This window comes from Leucopleurus acutus (genome assembly GCF_964270905.1).
Source record: "Leucopleurus acutus genome assembly, chromosome: 3".
NCBI classification, from domain to species: Eukaryota; Metazoa; Chordata; class Mammalia; order Artiodactyla; family Delphinidae; genus Leucopleurus; species Leucopleurus acutus.
Genome location: NC_139145.1, coordinates 57973126 through 58001125, shown reverse-complemented (window position 1 = coordinate 58001125; position 28000 = coordinate 57973126). Strand labels below are relative to the sequence as shown.

The 28000-nt window shown below is 52.3% G+C and overlaps 3 protein-coding genes across 5 annotated transcripts; 1 reads left to right on the top strand and 2 right to left on the bottom strand.

The window, feature by feature from the left end:
- Nucleotides 1-21: 21 nt before the first annotated feature.
- Nucleotides 22-12017, bottom strand: HDAC3 (histone deacetylase 3). The gene is made up of 15 exons (XM_082836268.1): nucleotides 11912-12017; nucleotides 11722-11804; nucleotides 10252-10394; nucleotides 7997-8078; nucleotides 7809-7865; nucleotides 7634-7689; nucleotides 7111-7244; nucleotides 6521-6601; nucleotides 6021-6094; nucleotides 5801-5865; nucleotides 4494-4583; nucleotides 4310-4368; nucleotides 3972-4051; nucleotides 3503-3660; nucleotides 22-625 (listed from the first exon to the last, which is right to left on the bottom strand). Exons 1-15 carry the CDS (start codon nucleotides 11964-11966, stop codon nucleotides 556-558), a joined length of 1287 nt encoding a protein of 428 aa, XP_082692394.1. The 5' UTR covers nucleotides 11967-12017; the 3' UTR covers nucleotides 22-555.
- A 1428-nt stretch (nucleotides 12018-13445) lies between these two features.
- On the top strand, nucleotides 13446-16274 carry RELL2 (RELT like 2; the record flags this gene model as incomplete). Its single annotated transcript, XM_082835640.1, has 7 exons — nucleotides 13446-13629; nucleotides 14023-14088; nucleotides 14184-14250; nucleotides 14693-14878; nucleotides 15146-15521; nucleotides 15638-15671; nucleotides 16117-16274. 6 exons carry the CDS (start codon nucleotides 13446-13448, stop codon nucleotides 15668-15670), a joined length of 912 nt encoding a protein of 303 aa, XP_082691766.1. The 3' UTR covers nucleotide 15671; nucleotides 16117-16274.
- A 471-nt stretch (nucleotides 16275-16745) lies between these two features.
- FCHSD1 (FCH and double SH3 domains 1) lies at nucleotides 16746-25958 on the bottom strand (the record flags this gene model as incomplete). Of its 3 annotated transcripts, none has more annotated exons than XM_082835401.1 (20): nucleotides 16746-16811; nucleotides 16950-17005; nucleotides 17935-18022; nucleotides 18784-19004; nucleotides 19102-19219; nucleotides 19387-19470; nucleotides 19548-19676; nucleotides 20450-20611; nucleotides 20807-20911; nucleotides 21317-21442; nucleotides 21872-21967; nucleotides 22139-22261; nucleotides 22700-22828; nucleotides 23674-23737; nucleotides 23836-23972; nucleotides 24058-24214; nucleotides 24522-24589; nucleotides 24972-25017; nucleotides 25607-25704; nucleotides 25938-25958. In XM_082835401.1, 20 exons carry the CDS (start codon nucleotides 25956-25958, stop codon nucleotides 16746-16748), a joined length of 2094 nt encoding a protein of 697 aa, XP_082691527.1. The 3 variants fall into 3 exon arrangements, with proteins under 3 accessions (XP_082691527.1, XP_082691528.1, XP_082691529.1); XM_082835402.1 differs by having other exon boundaries at nucleotides 24058-24199; XM_082835403.1 differs by having other exon boundaries at nucleotides 24058-24193.
- Between the last annotated feature and the right edge of the window lie 2042 nt (nucleotides 25959-28000).

Sequence of the window (28000 nt, the reverse complement as noted above, 5' to 3'; positions counted from 1 at the left end):
TTGAATAAAAAGGGTGGTAAAATGGACATAAAGCCAGAAGTTAGAACAGGACATTTTCACATCCTCCCCGATCTCAAAACTGTACTTCCCATCATCTGGGTTAAGGTGTTAGGGAGCCAGAGCCCCCTAAAATCCCTTACTCTTCACCTGCACTGGAAACAAGGCCTGCATTAGGAGAACCCAGGAGGAAGTCAAAGGCAACCTTACTCCTGTCTACCCCCTCACCCCTAAAGCCTCTGGGTTACAGGGAAGTAGGGAAGGAATAAGTGAGACAGAAGGGCTGGGACTGGCCTCTAGGGCTCACCGCCCAAGATGTCCTAGAGATGGCTATCCTTGTCCCCATCCAATCCCTAATAGGTACCATTCTCAGACCTTGGGAGGGAGAAGAGAGGGGATAGTTGGTTCCAGAACAAGATGTGGTCTCCAAACCCTCCCCCAGCATTGGTAAAAGCCCTGAGAGTAACCTGACCAGGGGTGGAAGAGCCACACCTTGTCCCTCCCACCCAACCAAGAGGTAAAAAGGAATATCTGGGGACACAGCAAGCCCAGCCACTCTTAAATCTCCACGTCGCTTTCCTTGTCATTGTCATGGTCTCCATCATAGAATTCATTGGGTGCCTCTGGCCTACAAAGTAAGGAAAGAGAGAAAGAGAGATCAGGTTCCCACTCTCCAAGTTCCAATCTTCTCCCACATAGGTACCCTCTCTGGAGCCATTTCTCAGGCCCCCATTGTCAGGGAACCACTCCTCTCCTTCTGCTGGTAGAGACTGACTGCTATTCATTCATGCATTCATATAGTCAATAAACATTTACTGACAGACTGCTCTGTGCCAGACACTGTCATAAGCCTTAGCAGTAGAGAATCAATCAGACAAAATTTCTGCCTATCCTCAAAAAACTCACCGAATAAATGAGACTGACAATAACTAACAAAGTAAAAACATAAATATGGTAATTTCAGATGGTGGAACGCACTACGAATAAAATGAAATAAAGGGATGTGACTGAGCGTGATGGGAGGAAACAGGTAAAATTTAGATAGGATTATCAGGAGAGGCTGTTCTAACAAGGCAAGACCTGAAGTCTGAGAAGAAGCTGGACAGGCAAAGACATCAGGAAGACCAGTCCAAGCTGCAAGAAAACCGAGTACAGAAGTTATAAGGTGGATGGAGACTGATGTATTCCAGTGAGAAAAGGAGGTCAAGATGGCTAGGGGAAGTGTGCACAGACGATGGTCATTAGAGATGAGACCAGGGACATAGGTAAGGGCCTTTAAAGCATGCAGGGCCTCTTAAAGCCACCGTCAGAAATTTGGATTTTCTTCTAAGTGCAATGGAAAGGAGCATTTTTAGCAGACGAGTGATATACTATAAACCTGTAGTGAGCAAAGGGATGTGAAAGCAACACAAGATCCCGTAAGTACTCAATACTGCTCTCTTTCTTTTTGGAAAACTATTCTCTGGGAGAATATGTATAACTGAATTATCCTGCCCACGGCTGATAACTGAGAAAGAAGGAAGAAAGTCATCAAAGAGAAGCCAGGGAACAAAGTCAGGAAAGGCCCCTCTGCCTGGAAAGCAATGTCTCAGTTACCTCTAAGTGCACAAGGGTTAAAGGTGAGGAGTCAGAGACTCGAGTTTGAATCTCAGCCCTGATATTTAGCTAGCTGTGGGACTTTCAGAAAGTTATTTAGCCTCTCTGAGCCTTAGATTCCTCTTCTGGTAATTTAAGAATAGCGCCTCTTAGGGTTGTCTGATGGCAAGAGACTGATGACAGGATGACATTGTATCATGTATGTTTTAATATAAAGCACTCAGTAACAGTCTGCTGCTTAGCAAACCCACAAAAAGTGGTAAAACTTATTACTACTCTGCAAATGATATGCAAGCTGGAGCTATAGGCATCAAAGAAAAGGAGTTCAGTGGGTGGTCTGATGGTAGGGCTTAGGACAGGAAGAGGCCTGAGGCTTTTCTGCTGGCTCTTGAGAGCAGGCTGTATAATGCAGAAACTAGGCCCAGATACCAGCCTGGAACTACAGATAAAAATAAAACAAATTTTGCCAAAAGGAAGAACTTAAAAACAGATTTTTAAGAAAATCAATTTCTAAAAGTCAAGCCCCAGAGACCTGGAGAAGTTGAGAAGGAGATGAGGGGTCAAAAAGGATCCCTGAGGCCAGATGTTCAGATACTTCCTCAACCAAGAGAGAAAATAAGGGGTTACTCATGGAGAAGAAGGGTTGGAGTGGTCCCAAGGGTCTAGGCAGTAGAGCCCAGGTCCAGAGAAGAGATCTGAAAGCCTGAACTCTAAGAAAGACAGAAGATTCTGGAAGGGACTGAGAAGCCCATCAGACTCCGCAGCAGAGCCAGATCAAACATCTAACAGTGCATGGGAGCAGGACCAGGTGTCCTACAAGCGTCCAGCTGTGGTTATCCCCCAGTCACGTAAGGAAATCTGTTCTCTATTAAGTGCATCTGTTTCTGCACTTCTGGGTTCTGCTGTTTTTTCCCTTCATTTTTCAGAAAAGCCTGGTTTGGAGTTTTTTAAAAAGTCTATTCTAGTCTTTTTTTTCCCCTATTCAGTGCATCTGTAAATATTTTAATATGTATCTCAGAAAGGTAAAGACATAAAAACACACACACATACATAATACAACTGAGAAAATTAACAGAGGAAAGAAATCTAAGGGCCTTTCAAGAGCAGTACATGGGCAGTGACCTGTCCAGCTTAGAATCTGGAAGGAGTGAGTAAAATGCTGCCAAGAATATAAACTGTTACAGATTTTATGGAAGGCAATTTGGCAACAAATAAAAAAATTTTAGTGCACACAGCCTTTGACCTAGCAACAACAATTCCAGGAATCTCACCCACTCAAACAAGCATGCAAAGATGTATATGGACGGGGATTCACTTCCATACTCTTTGTAATATGGATAAAATGGGAAATAATGTAAATGCCTGTCAATGGCACTTGGTTAAATTATGCTACATCCACACAATGGAATATTATACAGCTAATAAAATAATGAAGCAGATTTTTATATATATTGGCATGAAAAGATACACTGTTATGTTAAAAAAAAGTTGGAAATTGTAGAACATGTATAGAGTAATCCAATTTGTATTAAAAAAAAAAGACTGCACAACTCTGAAAATGAGTGTATGTGTGCCCTTGTGTTTATATGTGAATGTTAAATAGTACAGTTGTAATCTACAGAAAAAATCTGAAAAGATAGAAGTCAAACTATTAACATTGGATACTTTGTGAAACGGGTCTGGGATCGTGTAAAAGCAAACTGAACATATTTTGGTGCCGTTTAAAATTTTTACAACAAACATATGTTACTTACGTCATTAGAAGCAGGGCAGAAAAGTGTGGGATTGCCACATACCAAAGGAGGTAAGCCAAGGACAATTAGGCTAATGCCCTCTAATGTACTTTTTCCCTCTTAACCTCCCCAAAAAGCTTGTGGGAATCCCTTGCTCTCAAGTCCCTGCCCCAGACCTGCTGTAGTTCTCCTCGGGACCCCTCTCCTCTGCGTCAGCCTCATCAGTCCTGTCATAGGTTAGGAGGTCTGCCGGCACATCGTGAATCTGGACACTAGGTGCATGGTTCAGCATCTTCAGGTTTTCAAAGATTGTCTGGCGGATCTGGTCCAGATACTGGTTGGGGATGAGGAATAGACAGTGAGCAGCTCCCAGTGATTCCCAGGGCATCTATGCTTCTAACTGCCTTTTGCCCCTACTGTCCTAGTTTCAATCCCACCTCGCATCTTAGTTTGAGTCTCCCAGCTGTTAACTGTCCCTCCTCCCAACCCTGACTGCTTCTGCCTTAACCTGGGCTGCCTCCTAGCTGAGAACAGTGACAGTGATGGCTGAGAACTTCTTTTCTTCCCTGGTTTCTCTGACTTCCCACATCCTGGACCTCTCCTGGACTCCCCCGCCCTGGTGCTCAGCTTCTCCGAGCTGCTGACCTGGCGTGAGTTCTGATTCTCGATGCGGGTGCTGACGTCTGGATGGAGCGTGAAGTCCGGGGCAAAGTACTCAAAGTATTCTTGGGGGAAAAGGAGATTAGGAGGAGACGTTATGGCTCAGATAGAGGCAGGCAGGTCCCAAGACTTGCCACTCCCTTTCCTTTCCATCCGAAACCCCTACGTAATAGCTGCCCAACCTTTTCCCTGACCTGGGTCCAAGGGTTTAGTCTGCAGAGCTCTGAGAAAGTCAAACTTTCCACCTGCTTTCAAACCAGGCCATTTTGGGGTCTTGTGAAAATGGCCTTCCTGTTCTGGGGGCATCATGGGGTGGTCCTTACCACTGTAGGGAAGCTCCTCACTAATGGCCTCTTCTACTAGCAGCGATGTCTCATACGTCCTGAAACAAACCAGCAGAGGGGGGCGGGCTGAACAAGTGGGCTGAAGGGCCCACCTGGCCATCTCTCAGGGAGCCCCTAGCTCACACTGGACAAGGCGGAGGAGGAAAAATGGGGGCGTGCTCACCAACAGCGGGCAACATTCCGGACAGTATAGCCACCACCACCTAGCACCAGCAGAGGGATATTGAAGCTCTTGACATATTCAACGCACTCCCTGTTAAAAGGAACCGGAGGAACAGGTGGCAGAAGTGACCAAAAGCCAAAGTATATGCTTCTAGATATTGCCTGGAAAGGTGCACAAGGAAACTAGAAATGTTCTCTATCTTGATCTAGGCAGTGAAAATCACTAAGTTATATCCCTGAGATTTGCGTACTTTATTATCCACATGTTGTGTCTCAATAAAAACTTTAAAATAGGGCACACTCCTACCTCTGTCCTGCTCAGCACCCACCCTGGCACCCGACCTGTTAATCAACTGTTCTCACCAAGGCACCAGCAAGTGCTGTCAGTTCAGTCACCAAAATATAACTCAAATCATCTGCTTCTCTCCATCAACCACCTCCTCCAACTTGGCATCCTGCCTACACAATACCAATAGCTTCCTAACTGGTCTTCCCACTTCCACTCCTGTGTACCACCCCCCCGCCACCCCAAACCTTTCTCCATTCAGCACTCAGAGCAGTCACTTTAAAATATAAGCCGGATCATATCACTTCCCTGTTTAAAACCTGTCTAAAGTTTCCCATCACATCTGAAATATAATCCAGACTCCTTACCAGGGTCTAAAGGCTCTGCACAACCCCACCACTGCCGACTTCTCAGACCTCACCTCAAACCACCTGCAGCCTGCTCTCCCTGTCCCTACCTTGTTGGTTTTACTTCATCTCCTCCACTATACCAGCTCTGCCCTGTCTCAGAGCCTCTGCATGGGTCCTTCTCACTGCTTGGGATAGACCTCCCTCTGCTCCTTTTATGGCTCGCTCCTTTTAGCCTCCAGGTCTCAGCTCAGAATTTTGGGAAATTCTTCCCAAATCGTGCTATCTAAAGTAGGTTCTCCATTGTTATCCTGTGTCTTAGCTTTCTATCTTTTTCCTTCACAGAATTTATAACTATCTACCTGTCTTGTTTGCTTACTTATTTTTTGTCTGTTTCCTAGGCTAAACTGTAAACTCCATGGGAGTTTCCCCACTGCAACCCCATCTCCTAGTACAATGCCTGGAACATAATAGGTGCTTAACAAAAACCTACTGTGAATGAATGACCAACTGGGGAACACTGTTCAAGGTGACATTTCTGGTTCAAAGTACAACATGTAGCTATTTTTGAGTCACAAAAGGAGGTGAGGTCCATTCCCCAACTACTCCCATTCCATGTATTGAGGCCCAAGGCCACGTGAAAACCTGGGGGAGTGGAAGGAGGGCAGGTCTCACCCATGTCCTCGAATGCTGAGGTTGAAGCAGCCCAATCGATCACAGCCCAGAGAGTCAGCTCCACACTGCAAAAATCAAAACCCAAGGTGGCTACAGTGAGATAACTACTCAGAATGTCACAGATGTCCTTCACTTCCCTTCCCCCACCAGCCTAGGGACTCTCCTCTTTCCTGCTCTCTTCCCTCAAGCCCAGTGCCTGAGGAGGCACTGACAGTATTACCTGGAGCACAATGCACGTGGGTTGGTAGAAGTCCACCACCTGGTTGATAACTGGCTGGAAAAGGTGCTTGTAACCTGGGAGAGGGCCAAAGATGGGCACCTGGCACCCCAAGGGGATGGGGAGACAGGGAACAAAAGGAAAAAGGGGGTTCAGAGAGCGTGGAGCCCAGGAACGCGTGGCAGCAGTTACCAAAAGCCAAAGTATACGCTTCTAGATGTTGCCCCAGGAATGGGGCAACCCAAAGGGGCAACCATTGGTTCTGAACTTCTAGGTGGGGTCTGATGAACTTCTGGAGTGACTGATGGAAGCTAATGACCCTTTTCCCAGAAAAATGCACATACAATATGTTGCATACAATTTCCGGGGAATTCACGGTCCCTCTGAAGGCCATTCATCCTTAAGGACACCTGGCCCAACAGTAGACAACATCAGGCAGAAGAGGTTAACTCAAGGAGAGAGAGAAGGAGCCTAGTGAGCGGGGAGAAGACTTCAGTACATACTCTGGTCATCAATGCCATCCCGCAGGGGCACATTGAGGCAGTAGTAGCGGCCACTCTCTGCTCCAACTTCATACATGTCACCTGTAGGGAAGTGGGGGGGTGGGAGTGGCAGCGGTACCCGGGAGGTATCTACAACCCAGCCGCTTCAACCCCAACTGTACTCCGAGGGCCTCTCACTCCATCTATGTGCGCCCGCCACTCACTCCCTCGAACCACTAAGTCCCCTGCAGCTTGCATTCATTCAACAGATACTTTTGGAGGGCCTACCATGAGCCAAGCTGGGAGCGAGGCACTGGGGATACAGCAGTAAAGAGAACTAACGAAATGATTGAAATCCCACCAAGCTTATGTTCTTGGGAGGTAGGCATGATAAGGGGGGAGGCAGTACACAAAACAAAACACCACAATAAATTCAAACAGCAGTGAGTGCTCCGAAAAAACCAAGCAGAGGGATGTGACAGAGTAACGGGGTGATCAGGAAAGGCTTCTCCAAGGAGGGGGCCATCTGAGCTGAGACCTGAGGCTGAGGAGGAGAAAGTCATGGTAAGAGCTGAAGAGTATGAAGGGGACAGACGTTCCTATTCCCATACCTGTGCCAGGGAAGAAGTAGTTTCCGTATTTGTGGAAGGACACTGTCATGACCCGGTCCGTGAGGTAGAAGGCTTCCTGAACCCCGTCACCGTGGTGGATGTCAATATCAATGTAGAGCACCCGAGGGTGGTACCTGGGGTGAGGGCAAAGCCAGGGTCTGAGGCAGAGGTGAACCCCAGGAGGAAAACCCCCCAACCCGCTCCTCCCAAACACAAGGTCTGGAATTATGAAGAGTCTACATTGGCCCAAGTCACCTGAAACCTAATACCACCAGTTCCCTAAGGGCAACCCTGGGGCTCCAGCCTGGAGGCAGGGACAGGAGAGGGATGTGCAGAGAAGGCTGAAATGTGAGCAGGCAGCGGGGAATCTGCAGCAGAGCACAGGAAGAGGCAGCCTGAGAAAAGCATCAAGAACTTGGGAAAAGCTAGTGTGGGGTGGAGGTCAGGGTCAGGGCCAGGGCAGTCTCAGACCTCCTCAGCCAAGAGCCTCTTAAGTCCCGCCATCTCCTCCCAGGCTACTTACTTGAGCAGCTCCAGGATGCCAATCACAATGTCATTGACATAGCAGAAGCCAGAAGCCTATGGTAAGAGAGTGGTCTTACAGAGAGGAACGACTCCTCCACCCAGCTGCCCCCTAGTGTCATCCTGACCTCCTACCCTACAGTAGCTGTTGTCTCCCCTATCTCCTCCTCACTCACCTCAAACTTCTTGGCATGGTGCAGACCACCAGCCCAGTTAATGGCAATATCACAGATCTGAAAGACAAACACCCAACTCACAGTCCTTCTCCTGCCCACCGCCAAAGCTGGGAGCTCAGGATCAGGGTTAAGGCCTTGGATTCAGGGACCCACAGGAAGGGGGAAATAGGACTCGGGGCTATGGTCACCTTGTTGTTCAGCTGGGTTGCTCCTTGCAGAGATGCACCTGTGTAACGGGAGCAGAACTCAAAGAGCCCGGGAAACACTGGGCTGCAGGAAGAAGAGCAAGTTGGAGCCCTTTTACCTTTGTCCACTCCCTTCCTACACCTCTCTCCCTACCCCAAAGCCCTCTGATCTCCATGCTTCAATAACCCCCCTGCCCCTCCTACATACCTGGGTTATCTGCAAATTTATTTGACAAATATTTTAGACCAAACCATGTACCGAGCCTTGTGCGAGGCACTGGATGGGAAGTAGGGAAGCCCAGTGGTAGTATTCCCTAGCTGCACAAAGAGCATTTACGGCCCCAGCTGTGGCCTGAGGGCTGACTCTGCATTCCCAGATCTATAAAGTGAACTCAGAAATAGCAGCAGCAATAACACAAAAAACAAGAACCTCCCAAGACAGCATGTAACTGAAAAACCCAATGGGCAGGGCAGCGTGTGCAGGACAGACCACTGCGACTGGTGTGCTCAAGAAAGGCTCCATGGCATGAAGCTTCATGGTGGTGTGAAGGCTGAGAAGGCCTTGGTGAGGCTGAATGGGGAACAAAGGGCACTCCAGGAAGACACCCTGTGCAGCAGGGGTGTGGGGATAAGGTTGGGAAGGTGCTCAGGGCCAGCCTGAGGAGCTGGCCTCTATCCTCCAGCCCAGGCTGCTTCTATTGGTAGGATCTTTCAGGGAAACGGATTAGTGTAGTGTTTAAAAACCTAGGCTCTGGATCTGAATCCTGCCACCTCCACTGACCAGTTATGTGACTCAGGTTAAGTTACCAAAATCTCCTCAAATTTCAGTTTACGTACTTATGCCTACCATCAGGAAAAGGACTAGTATATCTCACGGGTGGTGTGAGAATTAGGTGGATATACCAGTAATCCTCGGCACAGCAGAATAAGTACTCAATAAACTGTAGCTGTTGTAGGAAACTATAGGATCAACAACCACGTTTCTTCAAAAAATAAATTCAAAGGAGAGAAGGAAACATTATAGGTTAAAAGTCTTAAGAGACGTAGAAACCAAATATAATATGTGGACCTTGTTTAAATCTTAATTAAAGTAATTTAACTGCAAAAAGGAAAAAATTTGAGACGACTGGAGAAATTTAAGTACTGATTGCATATTTGATGATATGAAAGAATTACTGTTAATTTTTCAGGTGTGATGATATTGTTCACTTTTTTTTAAAGAGTATCATTTGGAGATATATAGTAAAGTATTTATGGATAAAAGGGTGTGACATCTGGAATTTGCTTTAAAATAATCTAACATGGGAAGATATAGATGAAGTGAGATTAGCCATTTGCTCTAAGTGTTGTAGCTCAGTGATAGATACATGCGGGTTCACCATAGTTTCAGAAATGTTTGAAATTTTCCCTAACAAAAAGTTTAGAAATGAATTGTGTAGATGGCAGCTGTTGTGGTCACTATATTTTTGTGGATGTAGACTAGAATGGAAGCAAGGATCATGGCTTATCTTTGTTGTCCACCTTCTTCCCACAGGGCCTAACTCTGAGTCTACTTCTTATGATATGAGTTCAACGTAAATGTGGTAGGGTCTAATCACTCTCTTGCTTTTTAAAACCCTTTGATGACTTCCCCCTACTCAAGAGGTTAAAAACCCCAATTCATAATAGGGCTGTTTACTTTTCAAAGGCCCTACCTATCTCTTTAGCCTCGATTCAGATCACTCTCAGATTCTGTGGGTGGCCTTTTTTCTGTTCCTCAAATAAGTCTCACTCTGTCCTACCACAGACCCTTAGCACATGTTGTCCCTACTGCCCAAGACATTCTTCCCTTCACCCTCCATCCTCCCAACTACCTTTCCTCTAATTACCTCCTACTTTCTTTAGATCTCAGCTCAATCTTTATTATTTCCTCTAGGAAGCCTCCACTGACCAGCCCCTGCCCAGGCTACAGAATTCTCCCATGTATACACTCTCATAGTCTGTCATATACGTCTCCTTCAGAGGCCTTAGCACAAGTGCAATATTAAAATTGTTTTGTTGTTGTTGATCATTGCGTCCCTAGCATTTAGCACAGGGCCTGGCCTAGAGCCAATGACCAATAAATATTTGTTGAATAAACGAGTAAATGATGATTCATTGACAAGTATCCCCCCTCCATCATATCTTCCCACTGCTGCCACAAGACCTCACTCAAGTACTCTCATTGAAATGCCTGGCAACAAGGTGTCTGGCATCAAAGGTCCCAATCCTCCCCTCACCAGTCATCGCCCACGTTGAAGGCATTAAGGCTCTTGGTGAAGCCTTGCATATTGGTGGGGCTGACTCTCTGCAGGAAGTCGATGTAGTCCTCAGAGTGGAAGCGGCACATGTCATGCTGGGAGGCCTGGTATGGCTTGAAGACCTCGGATGGAAACACAAGGTGAACCCAAGCAGGGTCAGTCCCACTCACTGGGCTGAGACTGCCCACACTGAGCCCAGACTTGGGGACTGTCCAAAACTACACACAGCAGTCCCCTCGCCCCCCAATCCTTGTTATTCTATGAGACAAATGTCAGTGAAGAGAGACTCTGATTAGCTTGGTGGTTTATTATGAGCAAGCCCCCTAAAGACCGCTGGGCTTGCCTTTTCCATCCCACCTTTCCTACCTTCTCAAACCTTAACCCCCTTCCACCTGCCCTGTTCCTTGGATCTCCTATTCCTGATTCTCTTCATACTCATCTCCCCCGGGCTCTGATTCTGTCCACTCTCTCCTCTGAGTTCTTCTTAATTTTGGAATCAAATAATATGGGACACACGACAACCTTCTAATTAAAACCCAAGATGCCCAGGTGCTAATAAGCCAGAGATTTATTATGTTTTGAGTGGTTCACACACTTCTTTAGAAACTGGACAAGAGCAAAAAGTTTTTCTCTCCCCAGAAAATGCTCAAAGGCACATACTGGCAAACAATTTCAAGAGAGTCAGGGATTCATGCACTAACATCACCTCAGTCTTTTCTACGACCAATTAACTTGTCTGTGCCTCAGCACAAGCAGTGGACACTCATTCATACTGTTGACTAATTCCCCTTGCAATGCATCAGGGCCGAGCAATATGTTATAATCACATATCACTGCTATAAATTCCAGGCCAGGAACAGACAGCATGTGTGTATCCAGGAGATGGAGGGATAGGTAGTAATTAAGTATAACTATGTGTGTGTGGTGGGGGGCGGGTGGTATTCTAGGTTGAAAAGGGAATACCCAGGACATCTCCTTCTGTCCTACACACACATACACATTTACACAGAGGGCTGCAAAGTCCTCCCTGGAGCTCTAGCTTGGAGGTGGAGAGAGGTGGCAGAGAAGGTACGGGAATGAGGGTAAACCTCACATCCAGATACAGTGATCCAGCCGCCTTCTCTTCTTTGAGGCCACAGACCTGCCCTAAGATGCTGGGGAGGGAAAATTTTTGTGTCTTCAAACCAGCCCCACTCCACCCTAACCCTAGGCCAAGAGTTGGTCCACTTGAGGTCAAAAGGTGGCCGACCTAAGGTGAAAAAGTATCTCTCATTAAGTCAGTGGATGCACCCACCAACACTCTGCATATGGGGGTGCTCCTGGTTCCTTCTACCCCCCCACACACACTCTAGGGGTGGGTCGCTCTTGGTGCATTCAGTGCAGCCTACCCATCCCTAGGGCCGCAGCTCCTCCCCAACCTCAATCCCCAGCAGAAGCCGCGAGACTCACGATCATCTTCTTATAGAGACCGTAGTGCAGGACCAGACTATGGGTCAATGCCAAGCGATGGGGCTTCATAGGGTGACCAGCCCCTGGGGGTGAGAGAAGAGAGTTCGTCAGTACGCATTCCTGGAGTTGTAGCCCCGACCTCGAAACCTCCGCGTCCCGAAATCCCTCGCCTACAACCTTGTTCCCTCACCGTAGTGGAAGTTGCCCACGTCGGGGTCGTAGAAATAGGCCACAGTCTTGGCCATGGTGCCGGCGGGACCAGGCCCAGCGTCTCCGCCGCCAGCCTGGCCGCCTGCCCCACCCCCGGTCCTGCGTGCTGCGTAAGCACGCAGCCTGCCTCTGCGGAACTGGGAGACCCAAGCCGGCCTCCCTTAGACCACGCCCAGGCCACGCCCCCTGCGGAGTTCCGCCCTCGCCTTGCTACGCCCTTCTAGGTTCTGGGGCGTGAGCGTCTGGCGTTGGCCGGAGGACTGTAGCGTCGGTAATAGTATGATAGGGCCATTTCCTTCCGGGCGGGGGTCAAATCCTCGGGAAGCCGAGCCATCCCGTCCAGCTGCCTCTCCAAAACGGGGCGCAGGCCATGTCACCTCTCTAGGAGGCTCCGGAGAACCGGCCACGCTGTTCCTTTCGGGTGCAGAAAGCCGGCTCCTTCCGGCCCGCTGGGAAGATTCCCTGCTACACATCCGGCCGGGGCATCTGAGGGCAGGAGCCAAGCCAGCCGTGCCCGATAGACCAGTAGAGAGCACTCTCGCCTGACTGCCTGTCCTCCTCACCGGACCCAGACTCGGCACCGCACACTCCCCCGACGCGGGGTCGGGGAAGGGGGGGAGCGGCGCAGTCACGCGCGCATCACACTTGCGCTCACAAGCGCGCAAGGCTCTCGCTCTCCGCCCGGCACACCTGCGCTCCGCCCCCTGGTCCCGGGCCGGCGACGGTCGAAGGCTTTTGGGAACCCAGGGCGGCGGCGGCGGCGTCCCCCTTCTCCTTCCCTTCCCAGGGCTGGAGTTGTCCGGAGCCTCTCCCCGGTCCCAACCAGCCCGCATCCCTCTCCATCCTTCCCTCCCCCCGCCTGCCGCGGCAAGGGTATCTGCGGCCGCAGCCCGGAGCCCTTGAGGCGGCGAAGGGGGGAGGGGAAGAAAGCAAGGGATGAGCGCCGGGAGGGCGTCGGGGGCCCTGAGCCGGACTAGGACGCCCCTGGAACCGGAACCCGAGCCGGAGCCGGAGCCAGAGCTAAACCACCGGTACCGGTGGGCCAGGTGGTCAGGATGGGAGGAACAGAAAGGCGGGAGGGGGTGTGTGCGCGAGAGTACAGGAAGGGGAGGGGGCTGTGGAGGCCTGGCTCAGGCCAACGCAGAGGAGGTGTGGACGCTGACTCAGGCACGATCTTTGTGCAGGCCGCCTGAGAATTCCGTCCCATCTCGCTCTGCAGTGTCCTTGGGAGGGACGGAAGCTCAGGACAAGCTGGAAAGGGGAACGTTCTGGGCGTCGGGGAAGCGGACCAGGGTCGTGGAAGACAGCTTGCGCAGCTGCCGTCTGGCACCCCTGGCCCGGACCAGCACCCCTGGCACGGACAGCTCCCTGGTTGGGTAGGGGGGGGGGGCCAGACCTTAGAGGCTTGCCTGTCTCGGATCCTGAAGAAGGCATTCCTATCCCTCCCCCCATCTCTAGCTGCAGCCTCCTAACCCCAGGAGGCGCCCTGGCCCGCGCTCGCCCCCCAGGGCCTCATGTCGGAACCACAGCCTGACCTGGAGCCGCCCCAACATGGGCTGTACATGCTCTTCTTGCTTGTGCTGGTCTTCTTCCTCATGGGCCTGGTAGGCTTCATGATCTGCCACGTGCTCAAGAAGAAAGGCTACCGCTGCCGCACCTCGAGGGGCTCGGAGCCTGACGACACCCAGCTCCAGCCCCGTGAGTGAACAGCCTAGAACCTGGCTCAGTCACCTTTCTCCCTGACCCTTCTCCCCACACCTCTTCCTGGTCAACAGACCCAGGCCAAATCCCGACCAAGTTTTCAGGAGGTCTAGTAATGCTTTCTTGACTCTGCAAAAGCAATTGGGTTGCCACCACCCCGAAAGCAGGGCTAGAGTAGGCAGCATGGGTGGGAAGGGCCCACTGATGAGTCTTGGACTCCCATTGATTTCCCCATCTTTTCTGCCCTGGCCCTTGGGATGCTAATGTACAGCACCATGGCAATTTGCTAAAGGGGTAGGTCTTGAGCAAGAAGCCACAGAAGCCACCAGGTAATGTACCCCCAAAGCTGACTCATTTGCTGCTTCCTTACCGACCTCTTTCATCCTTCAGCTGAGGACGATGACATGAACGAGGACACAGTAGAGAGGATTGTTCGATGCATCATCCAAAATGAAGGTGGGTGCATGCTGGCCCCTTGTTCCCCACCTCCTCAGCTTTCCCTTGCCCCGGCCTTTGCCTCCGCTGACCCCCTCTTTTCCTTCTGCCCTCAGCCAATGCTGAGGCCTTGAAGGAGATGCTGGGGGACAGTGAAGGAGAAGGGACAATGCAGCTGTCCAGGTGAGCTGAGAACAAGGGCCAGCACGATTGAGCTTGCCTTGGAGAGTACCCTCTCCTCCTGCACATTCCTCTCCTAGTCTCCTTGCATGTTTGGGTTGACAAGAGAGAGTAAGGCTGGTTAACATACAGGAAGAAGGACGTTTTGTAGAAATCCTGAGTCCTTCAAACCACATCTCTCCTCTGGATATCATCAAGCCTAACCTTCACCCCTTATGCCACTCCTCTGCATTAAGCATTGCCCGCTTTTTAGCCCCGGGAGGGAGAACACATGGTCACTACTATCTTCATATTGAGTTTATTAGATAAAGACAAGAAACGAATGGTGGGGCCTGGGGCAAGTGGGGCATCTGGGGTTTAAGGAGCACGCTGAAAGAACAGGAGCAAGTCGAACAGGAAGAAAACTGGGAATGTCACCCCTGGTCCTTTCCTCCCTACCGTCCAGTGTGGATGCCACCTCCAGCTTGCAGGACGGAGCCCCCTCCCATCATCACACAGTGCACCTGGGCTCCGCAGCCCCCTGCATCCACTGCAGCCGCAACAAGAGACCCCCACTTGTCCGTCAGGGACGCTCCAAGGAAGGAAAGAGTCGCCCCCGGCCTGGGGAGACCACTGTGTTCTCTGTGGGCAGGTGGGTATAGAGTGCCCCAGGGAAAGGGAGGTTGAGGTGGGGACCCCAACGGTCAGGCACCTGCCTCCAAAGGTAGGCCCTGGCTCTTTCTTTGTGGACTGTGAGCCACAGCAGAAGCCAGGCTGCACAATGTGCCCCACAATCTGGTCTCCCCTGCCCTAGGCCAGAGGAAAGTGCCTATCAAACCCAGGATGTCCCTGACCGGAGGGAAGGGCCAAGCAGCCTCTGGGTGGTGGTCCTAAGCCCCAGTGTTCCCTCCCCTCCCAGGTTCCGGGTGACACACATTGAGAAGCGCTATGGGCTGCATGAGCATCGTGATGGCTCCCCCACGGACAGGAGCTGGGGATCTGGTGGGGGGCAGGACCCAGGGGGTGGCCAGGGGTCTGGGGGAGGGCAGCCCAGGACAGGGATGCCTGCCGTTGAGAGCCTTCCCCCTGAGAGGCCGCAGCCCCTGGCCCTTGCCAGCCCCCCAGTGCGGAATGGAGGACTCAGGGACAGCAGCCTAGTCCCTCGTGCACTTGAGAGGAGCCCTGGAGCCTCTGCAGAGTCGATGCTGGGGGCTGGAGGAAGGGGCCCAAGCCCAGGGCTGGCCAGTCAAGAGGCAAATGGACAGCCAAGCAAACCGGACACCTCAGATCACCAGGTATGAAGACATGTGGTGGGCTGCGGTGGGCTCAGCTCTTACTGCCCCTACTCTAGGGGGCACTGATATGACCCACCTCCTGTTCTCCCACTGGTGACCCCTCCTCTCTCTCTCAGGTGTCCCCACCACAGGGGGCAGGGGGTGTGTGAGGTGAGTCTGCCTGGGCCCCAAGTCAGATAATCTCATCCTCCCACCCCCTACTTTAAACTACCTAAGCCCATTGGTTCCCTGAACCCCCAAGCTAAACTGCAGGCTTAGCCTTTGGTACATATTCCTTGGTTTGGTGGTGGGGAGTGGGCTTGTGCTCCAGGGGACAGGGAAGGTCCTGCAGCCCCTGGGGAAAAGCGGGGACACAGCTTGAAGAGGAGGCAACACTGTTACCCTTCCTCTCCTTCATTGCGCTGATGGACTACCAGCTGGCAGGGCCAGGGGTTGGGTGGGCATGAAGCCCCTCCTCTCAACTGGACAGCACTGCCCCCCAGCTGAGGGACCAGCCCTACTTCCACCTGGAACTGCACGGTCTCAGGCTGGGGGACCTTGGGAGAAGTCCCACCTCTGGTCCTCAGTCTCTTCCCCTTCCCCTGTCTGCCAACAGGCCGCCTGACCTGCTTTCCCCATCACCTCACTCCATATGCTAGAGCGTGCGGCTGGGAGCAGGCCCCTGCCCTTGGTGGGCCCTTAAAGCAATAGCACCTTAGACCCCCTGCCCTCTTGGCACAAGAGGCCCAGGCCCTGGCTTGGGCTTTGTGCCCTTTATTCACTGTCAATAAATCCGCTCAGACGATTACAGCTGCTTCACATACTGGCTCCAGCTCCTTCTGACAGGCCTGCCCCCATCCCCAGTGGCTCTGGCATCTGGAGTGGGGTGATTCACAGAACCAGGGTGGAGACACAAATAAGCCAGAGCCACTCGAGACTTTGGGGGATGAATTCCAGTCCCAGAGATTTCAGGGTACTTCACCACCCTAGAGATGGGGTGGTAGCAGAAGACAAAGGAGTAGTTTCAGCCCTTAGAGATGGCTGGAGGATGATGGCAAAAAAGGAGTGGGTTCCAGCCCCAGAAATGGGGAGAGAAGAAATTTCTACCCGTGAAGGTGAGAACGGAAATCAGGGAGATTCCAGCTGTTGGCTGTGTCGCTCTGGATCACCGTGGGGAGGGGTGGTCTCTGATAGCACGGAGATAGGGGCAGCAGCATCACTGGGGGAAAGTGATTCCCCCTGGCTTCAGGTGAGAGGATCTGGGTGGCCAGGATCCGGGGCTTTAGCTGGCGGGGGAGGCGGTGGACGCATCTGTAGGGAACACACAATCAGTGCACCAGATGCCTCCCTTGGGGATATCCCTGTCCATTCCCTCTGTCCTGCAGATAAAACAGGACAAGTTGGAGTGACCCCTCTCCAAACACTCTCCTCCAAGGGCGGGGCCCTTACCGGCCTGAGTCGAGGCGCCATCACATCCAGGGGTCCAGGGCAGTCCAGGTCTTGGTCTGGAAATAAGAACCACAAGTCAGTCTTACGACTTTGTTTTGTTCGCTTCTGTATCTCCAGCACTTAGGACAATGGCACTCTGTAAATATTTGTTGAATTAACAAATAGTCACTAACCTGGGTCATAATATCCATCAATCCATCCAACCTCAACGCTTACTGAGCACCTGCTGTATAATCGGGCCTGCTAAAGGTACCCGGGGGCAGGAGGGATCCACACCGCCCCCACCCCTAATGGCTGCCAGGAACTGCATAATGAAACACTAACAGACACAATGAAGGACTGAGTACTAAATCATTCAAAGTGAACGACGGGTGCTGGAGAAGCGGGGTGCAGAAAACGCTCACGGGGTTCCAGGGTCGCGGCGGGTGGGGGGTGCAGTGAAGAAAGTGAACCTTTTAGAAAAGATGGTTTTAGGAAAGATGGATGAGGTAACAACAAAAACAAGGAAAAAAAAAAGAAAAGATGGATGAGGAAAATGATGATGCAAACCAGGTGTTTGCAGGATTCAAGAACACTAAGGGCAGAGGATGTGTATTGGGAAAACACTGTGGGAGAAACTGGCTAATTTTTAAAATAATAATAATGAGAAAACAGCTACTAATTGCATGCTTGCTATGTGCCCAGCACAACGCTGGGCACTCTATAGACACATCCCTTTAACTCTCACAACTCAGTGAGGGAGGGACCTTCCTCCTCACTCTGTAAAGGCCCAGGCATGTTAAATCACACACTAGGACGTCATAGAGCAGAGTTTGAACAGGGGGCCCAGCTCCAAAGCCCAAGCTCTTCTACCATCATGTGTCAGAGAGCCTGATGGAGGAGGTTCCTGAGGGCAGGCAGAGGGGCTGAGTGTAACCCAGGAGCTCCAGACTTCCTCCTTCTTCCTGTCTCTTACCCTCCCAGGGCCCCAGCTCCTTCTACTCACCACCGGGCAGGACAGGTGCAGGCGACCCATCCAAGGCAGAGGTGGGTGCAGGAGGGGAGAAGCTGGGAGGGGAAGGGGATGGCAGGATCTGGGGATGAGGGGGCAAAGAGTTATTCCCGGCATGTGGGAAGGTTTCACCAGCTCTTCCTCCCATCCCATCTTCAGTTCCTGTCCCGTCACACCCCAGTTCAGAGAGTGACCAAATGCTTGTATCTGGGTGAGGCTTGTAGGTGATACACATTTCAACAGCCAATATATATTGACACTTAATATGTCCCAGGCATTTTGCTAGCACTTCGCATGCACTAATTCATTCAGTCCTCACCACCACCCCATGAGGTAAGGATTTGATGATTCCTATGTCAGAGGTGAGACTCAGGTTAATCCATCTATCCAAAATCACAGAGCTAGTTAGTGACAAAGTCCTGGCTAGAACTCCTGACTCCTACTCCTATGCTCTTCTTGCTAGAACAACAGGTACCATATATCAAAGCGCCTATGGGCCACTGTGCTAAGCACTTCACTTCCACTATCTCTAATCAGGGTAGTTAGCCTCCTGAAAGAGGCATTATTGTCCCCCTTCTACATGCATGTGAAGAAACAAGCTCAGAGAGGTCTAATCACTGCCTAAAGTAACAGAACAGGAATCTGAACTAAGAGCCAGCTCTAAAGCAGGACAACCAAACTCTAATGAAGACTGCCTTGGTGTCCCTTTTCTCTGTGCCAAAGGAGATGGGGAGTCCCAAGCCACTATGGGGGGGAGGGGGCATTAAGACGAATATGGGACCTCCCTGGCATGGGAGGGTCAACCCATTGGTGCCTGGGGACCCAGGGAAAAGGAAGCCTCACCTGTTCAGGGTCTGAGAGTTCAGATGGCCCTGGGGGGCCAAGTAGCTCCTCCACCAGCAGGGAGGGGAAGACCCCAACATGGCCCCCAAATTCTCCCCTCCAGAAGCCATCATCCACTCCATCCTGGGTCCGGGGCAGCAGGCGGATAAGCGCCCCCTCGGGGAAGCTCAGTTCCTCTGCGCTCTGTCCCGTGTAGCTGTACAGGGCGCAGGCCAGGAACGCTGCGGAAGCCCGGGAGAGATGGTGAGGGGAAGAGGCGGGCAGCAGTGCCCCCAGACCAGGGCTACAACCACTCAGTAACTCTTCTCCCTTTCTTACCTGTGGGCTCTGCCCCCGAAGGATTGTCGCTGTCATGGCTGCTCTCAGGGAAGGAGAGGTCCGGGAAGTTGAGATACCGCTCAGGGACAAAGCCTACCTCACCGTGCTGGTTCCGAGCCTGCTCACCCAGCAACGTGAACAGAAAGCAGGCTTGCCTCAGCAGTCCACGGCCCTGGCCCTCCTCCACTCAGGCTTCCAGCTTTGCCTGGCTGGGTCTTTACGGACCACAGAGAAGTCCCTCCCACTGCCCCCTTGCCAAGGGCAGAGCCCCGGGTCCATACCCACCTTGACCCATTCGTCGGCATCTCCCTCCTCTATGACCTCCAGCCACTCGCCCTCTGTGATGGTCAGCTCGTCCTCATGTCCTGCCTGGGACCCACAAAGAAGGATTCAGGACTGGCTGTTCCCCATCCCTGCCTGTCTGAGGTCCCCACCTCCATTCATACCTGATAGCCAAACACCACATGGACAGGGCAGGGGAGGGGCCTGGTGGCCAGGGCTGGGGGGGCGGGCTCCTCAAAGAGCTCCCCCGTCTCCTCACATTCCTCAAAGTCAGACAGCTCAGCATCCTCAGCCTGGGGGGACAGAGAACAGGCATCGTTGTGAGGCCCCGTCTCAAGTACCACCCACTATATCTCTCACTCCTCCATTCTACCTTTTTTTTTTTTTAAACATCTTTATTGGAGTATAATTGCTTTACAATGTTGTGTTAGTTTCTGCCGTATGACAAAGTGAATCAGCTACATGTATACATATATCCCCATATCCCTTCCCTCTTGCGCCTCCCTCCCACCCCATCCTACCCTTAACATTGTGGATCCTCCTCCAAGGTAGTACCACCCATCCGTTCACCCTAGGTCACAGGCAGAACCACCACAGAGCAAGATAACACTAACAATAATCACAGAGTTACAGTATTGAGCGCTTATATGTGCCAAGCACAACGCTAAGTATCTTATGTACATTGTCTTGTTTAAACTTCTTAATAACCCAGTGTTATTTTGCGAAACTATCAACCTCAGTTTACTTAATGGGAAACTGAGGCTCAGAAAGGCTAAGTCACTTTCCAAGATCACACAGCTAGTAAGTGGAGTGGCTGGTACTCAAACTGCTTATAGTCTGCTCTCGGGACCTTTCATAACCACCATCCTATACTCCATAATAAAAGTTCATTGAGAGCTCTCTATGTTACAAACTGTGCCAAGAGTCATACTTAAGTGATTTCATTTCAGCCTCACAACAACCCTTTGAGTTAGCTACTAGTGTGATTCCCACTTTATAAGCTCTGCTTTCCACTGGGGCTCTTTACCCTCCTGGTGTGTATGGGGAGGGAGTGGAAGGAGCTCACCGTGGGAGAGAGGTCCCTCTGGGACAGCCGGGCCTCGCTGAGCCGTCGCTCCTGCTCTACCTCATCCTGGGCCTGGGTCATGGCTGGCTTCAGCCAGTGCTGCACATCCAGGCCAGCCCCCTGCAGCAGGGCCAGCCGGGCAGCCCCCTTCACCTGGCTCACCTGACACAGGGAAGAGGGGGTCAGTCAAGGCTGTGGCTGGGCCTGCCCTTGGGAGGTGAGTGGAGCCTCCTCCCCAGATGTGTCCACCCTCTACCTCCTGCCTCCAGTCTCCCCACCATCAGATAAAGGAGCGGAGGAGGGTGTTGCCGGAGGAGGTGCGGTCTCAGTGGCTCTAACCCCAGGGCTGTGGCTCACCTGTGCCCGCCGGATGCTCTCCCTCACTTCCTGCAGCCGCTGTTCTATGCCTGGAGCCTCCCGCTCTGAAGCCTGCTGCCGCCTCTGCTCCAGCCGCTGCAGCACCTGGTTGGGGACGCAGAGGACAGGAGTGGGTGGAGATACTATGGGGCACAACTTACTAATAACCCGGGAGTTTCCTAGTTGTTTCACATGCATTATGTCATCTCATCTTCCCTGTGATGTGGGTGCTATCATTAGCCCCACTTTAATGATGAGGAAACTGCGGTCCAGAGAGCTTAAGTCACTCCCTTACTCAGGGTTACATAACTAGGAAGCAACAGAGCAAGATTTGAGCCCAGGTGAGTCTAGTGCCAAAGGTTATGCTCTTAAATTACTGTGCCACACTGTCGGCTTAAATTACCCTTCCCTCCCCTCCTGCCTGCAGCCCCATGACATCCCCAGTGACGCCGGGATCCCTATCCCTCAGCTCTTCTTGCCCACCCCCGACACCTGCACTCCCCACCTCACCCGCTGCCCATGGTTCTGGATCTTGTAGTCTCGGGCAGCTCGGCTCGTCCAGCGTTGAACTTCTTTCTCCAGGCCACTCTGCCCGGCCACACCTCCTGCGCCCCGCTCCAGCTCCAGGACACACACCTGAATGAATGGGGAGCTGTGAGGATGCCCTGATGCTGCTCCTTCTCCGTTCCCCCTCCCTCCAGTTCCCTCCTTTTTTTCTTCCCTGTCTCCTGACCTCCAGGGTCAGGGACAAATAGGTGGGAGCACACACCTATGACTGTGGACACAGGAGTGCATTCACGTGGACACACAGAGAGTCCCAGAAGTGGGATCCAGGTTGAGGGACAGAGGTAGAATGAAGAAGATAGTGCAGTGAAGGGACAGAAGGGTGGGAGGAAGTGCGTTAATTTGTGTCCTGGTGGGAGGGAGGTGAACTGGGGTTCTGAAACCCTCTCTCCATGGTTTAATAGTCCCTAAGTTAAAACCAGGACAAGGATAATGGGGAAGAGGCCTACACCACAGTCCCCTTTCCAAGTGGCCTGACTGCACCTAGCAGAGAGGTCTTACCTGATCATTCCCTGCTGGCTGAAACTGCTGAGCTGGGGTGGGGGAGAATACTCCGGGCTCCTGAAGAAAAAGCTCCAGATCCTGCTCCCAGCTTACCTGGGAGTTGGAAAAAATCAAAGTCGGCCACTCACTGGCTCCCTCTCCAAGCCTGTCCCCAGCCCTTCTTGGTAGAGAGAGGACAGGTGAGAAGGAAAGGGGCAGACATGCAGTGGTGGAGGGGGCGCTGTACTGGGAGAGAAGGGTAAAGAGGATCTCTGGGGAGCTTACCTGGGAGGTCGCTTGCCCCCCACGGTGGGCATGCTCCAGAGCCGTCTCTGCAGCTTCCAGCTCCGTGCGGCTCAGTGAAGTCAGCGGGTCCCTCAGGTGTTCCAACAGCTCGCTGACCAGGGCCTGGAGAGAACCCCAAGATGCTGACACCACCCTTCCCCCAAGCAGCCTCTCTGTCCAGGTTTGAATGGGTGATGGGTATGAGGTATGGGAAATTGAGAAGGAATAAGACATTATTATGCTTCTAATAATAGGCCCTCATGTGTGCATAGCACTTAACAGTTTAAAAAGCATTTTCACATTCATTCTCTCCCTTGAGCCCCATTAGTCTTATAAAGTAGGCAGAGCAGGGGTTAGTCCTGAGGAAGAAACTGGGGTCCAGAGGGGTAAGTGTTCCTTACAATGTCATGCAGCCAGCTAGAAGCAGAAGCAGAACCTAGGTATGTATCTTCTGCCCACTCTGAGCAGACTAGGTCCCCAGCCCCACCCAGCCTGATCGTGGTGGGAAGCAGGGAGATGCCCTCCCTGCTGAGAGGCAGGGGTATCTAGGCTGAGACTGGCCTTGAGCACGGCCGGCAGTTCTTCCTGGTAGTAGTGGTCAAGGTGGGCATTGGTGGCCACCAAGTTGAGCAGGTACTCATTGCGGGCCGCTCTCAGCTGCTGGGAGTACTGGGCCGACTGGACAGACAGCTAGGAGAGGAACATAGGTGTCAACTGGGAGCCCTGGACCCTTGGGGTCCTTCCACGGCCAACCCAGATCCAGAATGGATTCTCACATTACTGAGATAACTGGCAAACCATACTAAAAATTTTACATACTCACGATTCCTGCTCAAAATCCTCTAGTGGCAACTGCATACATTTAGGATAAAATCCCAACTGCTCCTTACCGTGGTCTACCAGGTCCAACATGAGCTGGCCCCTGCACCCTCTCTGAGTCTTTCCACAGTGCTCGTCCCCTTGCTCACAGTGCTCCAGCCACACTGGCCTTCCCTCAGTTCCTCGAGCCTACAAAGTTATTCCCACCTCAGAGCCTTTGCACTCACCGCTGCCTCTCCCTGGAATGTTCTTCCCCTACATCTCTGCATGGCTGGCTCCTCCTTGACACTCAGGCCACCTGTTCAGAGAGGCTTTCCCTCTAAATTACACTCCCCTGTTATGCTTTATCATATCACCTTCTTTTCATTTATTCTGAGTCTTTGTTTATTTACTATCTGTCTCCCCTAACCAGGCTGTGGAGGCAGGAGCTCTGCTGGTAGTGTTCCCCATCATATCCCCAGTGTTTCAAACAATGCCAAGTACATAGAAGTCCTCAATCACTGCATATTAAAGGAATGAAAAACAAAGGTACTATTTCCATTTTATAGATGAAGAAAATGAGGCTCAGAGAGATCAAGTTTACCAAGGTCAGGCACCAAGGAAGTAGGGTAGCCTGGATTCATCCCAGTCTCTCTGACTTATGCCCCCGGGTTCCAAACCACTAGACTAATCTGCCCACCTCTCCCTGCCCCGACTCATGCCCACATCCTCTGAACCTTGGTGCTGAGTTTCTGGAGACTGGTCCGAGTGTGGAAGAGGCCATGGTCACTTCGGTTAAGCCTGTGCAGGCAAGGGAGAGGAGCGGAGGTCAGGCCCAGCCATGGCACCTTGGCTCCATCCCCCGACGCCACAGGCTTCCTAACTCCCCATGACCCCACCTGGCCTGGACATCAGCCGCCTTCTCCTGTGCCAAGGCCCACACCCGTTCACGCTGCCCATACAGCTTTCGACTTCGGCTCAGCTCCCGGACAGACTGCAGCACCTCGGCCTGCGCCCTCTGGAGGTTCTCTGCTCCCTAGGGGCAGGGACACACAAGTCCTGATCCAGATCACCTCCATCCCTGAGTCAGCCCTTCCTTCACCCCATCCACTGAGCCGTACCTTCCTAAGCACCTGCTCCTTAGCGCTCCGCCCTGTGCCTCCTGCCAGGTCACGGTATCGGTCAGATGCCTGGAGCCGGGCTTGGCCCCCAGCCATGGTGGCATCCAGCAGGCAGCGCCAGGCACCAAACACCATCCTGCCTCTCCCCAGAGAAAGTCTGCATTGACGAGGGGAGCACTCCAAAGCTTCACGAGATGCGCCCCCCCCCCCCAACACCATGGGAGACAGACTGCTTTCCCATCCCCCTCGTCTGGGAGCCCATCAATCGATCAGCCCATTAGCTCGGCCACAAGGATCACTTATGCCCTCCGCCCCCATCCAGTGTCCTTGCTGGGTCAGCTGCTATCCCGCTGCCGTGTCAGCTCTACCTGCCGCTCACGTGCCCTCCTCATAGGTTCCTGGGGTTGAGCTCCTCATCCCTTCTTGGCTCCCTGGCCTCCCTGCCACCCCACCATGGGACCCACCTGCTGTCCATCTCCCCACTCCGGTGTCCTTCCCTCTTCAGAAATGGCCCAGCCAGTTTCTGGAGTGCCTGGTGGGAAAGTCATCACAGACCCAGTTCCCTTTCAAAGACTCTCCCCACTTGGGAGAACATACGATCAGAGTATAATAATGCCACCCACTTTGCTAAGTGCTTTACATGCATTAACTTATTCTGTCCTTACAACAACCTTGCGTGAAGGTACAGTTATTATTATTCCCATTTTACAGAGAAAGAAATTGAGGCCAAGAAACGTTAAGTAACTTGTCCAAGGTCACACAGCTAAAAAGTACCACAGCAGGGATTTGACACAAATTTGCCTGGTGCTAGGCATTTGCTCTTGACCAGAACAGGAGTATGTGTGGAGGCACATTGCTGGTAGTGTAAAGGAGGCTAGAACAAAAGGGAAGGTCCAGAGAAAGGAGTCCCATACCTGCCCATACTCCCGTTCAATGGCTGCCCTCTGCTTGCTGTAGGATCTGTGGAGATTAGGAGGATGGGGTGGTCATACTGTTTGGTCCTTTTCTCCCACCCTCGACCCTCTCCTTAGCCTGGGCAGGAGGGAGAGGGGAGCCAGGCCTGGAGTGTGACTATACCAGGAGGGCCTGAGACTGAAGAGAGTCCTTGAGATCACCTCGGGCAGCCACAGCAAAGGACAACCTCACCTCAGTGCTCAGAGCCTCAGCAGGATCCTCCCCACCCCTGGAGAACCATCTGTGTGCTTGGAGGTGAGGACTGATGGGGGTCAGCTGAGTACAGTGTGTGCCAGCCTTCCAACAGGTCTGGAAGAGGGAGGGGGGATTCTGTCCTAAGTTTGATTGTGGGTGTGGAGGGGGCGGTGTGGAGTGAAGGGGTTTGAGGGAGGGTCCGTGTGTGTTTATGTGTGTTGGGGTGCGTGGAAGGATAATTCGTATCCGGCATCTGGAGAGGGAGGCCTAGGATGACGGCCTTGAATAGGCAGGTTGGAGAGCTCTTCACCCCCGCCCACCCCGACAGCTGTAGTACGTTGGAGAAAAGGCGGAGCGTGTGACAGAGAAAGTCGGGGTACGTGGAGGGGGTCAGGGCTACCTGATATCCTCCAGTAGGTCCGCCTCTCTCTGCTGCCGGGTCTGAAGGATGTTCAGCTGCTCCAGGAAGCGAAGCTTCACCTCCTGGGATGGCTTCACCTGTGTGGGTAAGAAGAAGATGAAGACCCCTGGCGCAGGGACCTGAAAAACACTCCGCGCAGGGAGCGGTGAGGGGGCGGGGCCAGGGAGGAGCTGGGCTGTTTCCTCGGTTACTTCTGGGTTGGCCCTTGAACCCCTTTCTACTCTTCGTCCCCCACCGCAGGTCTGGTGCCCCTTTGGGCCGCATCACTCCCCCAGCCCGCCAGGAATCCCCGTCCCCAGGCCAAGCTCACTTTTCGGGGCGGCGGCTGCATCTCCGCTCCGGCCCAGGCAGCAACTCGACTCCGGAACTCGAGGAAGCCCCGCCCACATCTAAGCCCCGCCCAGGATCTGGCCCAGCTCCGCCCTCGCCCCGCCCACGCCTGATCAGTCTCTTCGCTGCGCCGCGAAGCGCCAAGAGCGGCAGGAACTAAACCTCTGTTACTGCTGAGAATACCCCGGAAAGGGTCCGCGCCGCCCTGTGGACGCCGCGTCCGCTGGGCGGTAGGGGGAACCCCAGGTTTCTGTGTCAAGACGCCTGGGTTCTATTTCTGGCGGAGAGCTATTGACTTAGCTCGTAATTATTTCTAATCATTCATTTACATATGCAGACCTCCAATCCCGACGCGATGGGTGAAGGATAGTGAGGAACTCAAATCTGTAACCAGGGAAACTGAATCACTGGATGCCTGAGCGCAGATGCGTGTGATGAGAGAAACGGGGCTGATCCCAGACCTTTTCCTAATTCCCACTGAACTGGAAAAGCGTGCGTGAGTGAGGGTGAGAAAGACGCCTGGAGCCAGGAAGGAACCAGTACCAGAGGAAAAGATAGGGCCAATGGAGTGGGCGTGAGCTGGGAGATGAGAGCTGGGAGATGAGAGTGGGGACTTGCAACTCAGAAAGCCCCTATCGGCTTTAGGGCCTGCCCTTAAGGTTCTACACCCCAGGACATACCCCCTATCCCCACCCTGGCACTGCTTTCTGAGGATCTGCACACACACTTTCCTCATCCTCCTCACCTATCTATGGCCCACACCTCCTCACTACACCCCCGACTTGGAAAAGGCAGATATCTGTGGCCCAAACTCCAGATTCACATTTTCAACAGCTCACCTGACACCACCACTTCATCTAAATAGGTACCTCAAACTTTCAAACGGTTCCTTCTACCTGATCCTTCCCCAGTCACCTCCCCCAGGTAACATACTAAATGGAACCATTCTCCATCCAGTTAGGAGAGTCAGAAAGCCAGAGTCTATGTACCCTTCCTCCTACCCCGACCTTCCATCCATCAGCAAGGCCTATAGGTTCTATCTCCCATTGATCAACTTCCCTCAATTTCCAGAACCACCAACCTGGTCCAAGTCCCCATTATCAGTCTCCTGGTCTGATATCTGGCCTCCTTGCTTCCAGTCTTCCCCCTACAACCCATTGTTCAGAAAACAGCCAGAGTGATCGATCTTTTTGTTCAAAGGAAGCAAAATCTCATCCCTCTCTTCCCTAAGACTCCTCAATTGCTTCAGAATAAAATCATGGCCCACAAGGCTGTTCATCACTGGGTCCCTGCCAGTCTTTCCCCCTTCAGCCCATACTCTTGTCCAGCTCCCCACTCACTGTGCTCCAGCCACTCCAGCCTCCTTGCTCTTCCCCCAACATGCCAACTCCCTTCCCGTTGCAGAGCCTTCATGCCTACTGCCTTCCCTTTCCTTCTGGAGTGCTCCTCCTCCCAGCACTCCACATGCCTGGCTTCTTACCTTTACCCTCCACCCAGCCCAAATGTCACCTCCACAAGCACATCACTTTGGTTTAGTTTCTTCACAGCCCTGACTTTGTGTGTGCATATTCTGTTCCCCTTAAAGCAAGGACCCCCATCTCTTTTGTTCACACTATATCCTCAATAGCTGGCACCAATTAGGTGTTCAATATATATCTGTTGGGGCTTCCCTGGTGGCGCAGTGGTTGAGCGTCCACCTGCCGATGCAGGGGACACGGGTTCGTGCCCCGGTCCAGGAGGATCCCACATGCCGCAGAGCGGCTGGGCCCGTGAGCCATGGCCGCTGAGCCTGCGCGTCCGGAACCTGTGCTCCGCAATGGGAGAGGGCCACAACAGTGAGAGGCCCGTGTACCACAAAAAAAATATATATATATCTAGATATCTATCTATCTATCTATATATATATATATCTGTTGAATAATTGAATGAATGAAGTAAAAAATGGCAGTCTTTTTGTTCCAAGGTTTATTAACAGTGACGCATCCTTTCTGGCTCCTCTTTGCCCCAGTTCCCAGCCCTAATCAACCTCCCCACTCTGGGGCT

Excerpts from the sequence above, each read along its gene's own strand:
- HDAC3 (XM_082836268.1), bottom strand. The coding sequence starts at position 11,966 with ATGGCCAAGACTGTGGCCTATTTCTACGACCCCGACGTGGGCAACTTC. Across the intron at positions 4,584-5,800 it reads CTCAGCATTCGAGGACATGG|GGAGTGCGTTGAATATGTCA; the intron begins GTGAGACCTGCC and ends TCCTTTTAACAG. Across the intron at positions 4,052-4,309 it reads TGAGGAGCTTCCCTACAGTG|AATACTTTGAGTACTTTGCC; the intron begins GTAAGGACCACC and ends TTTTCCCCCAAG.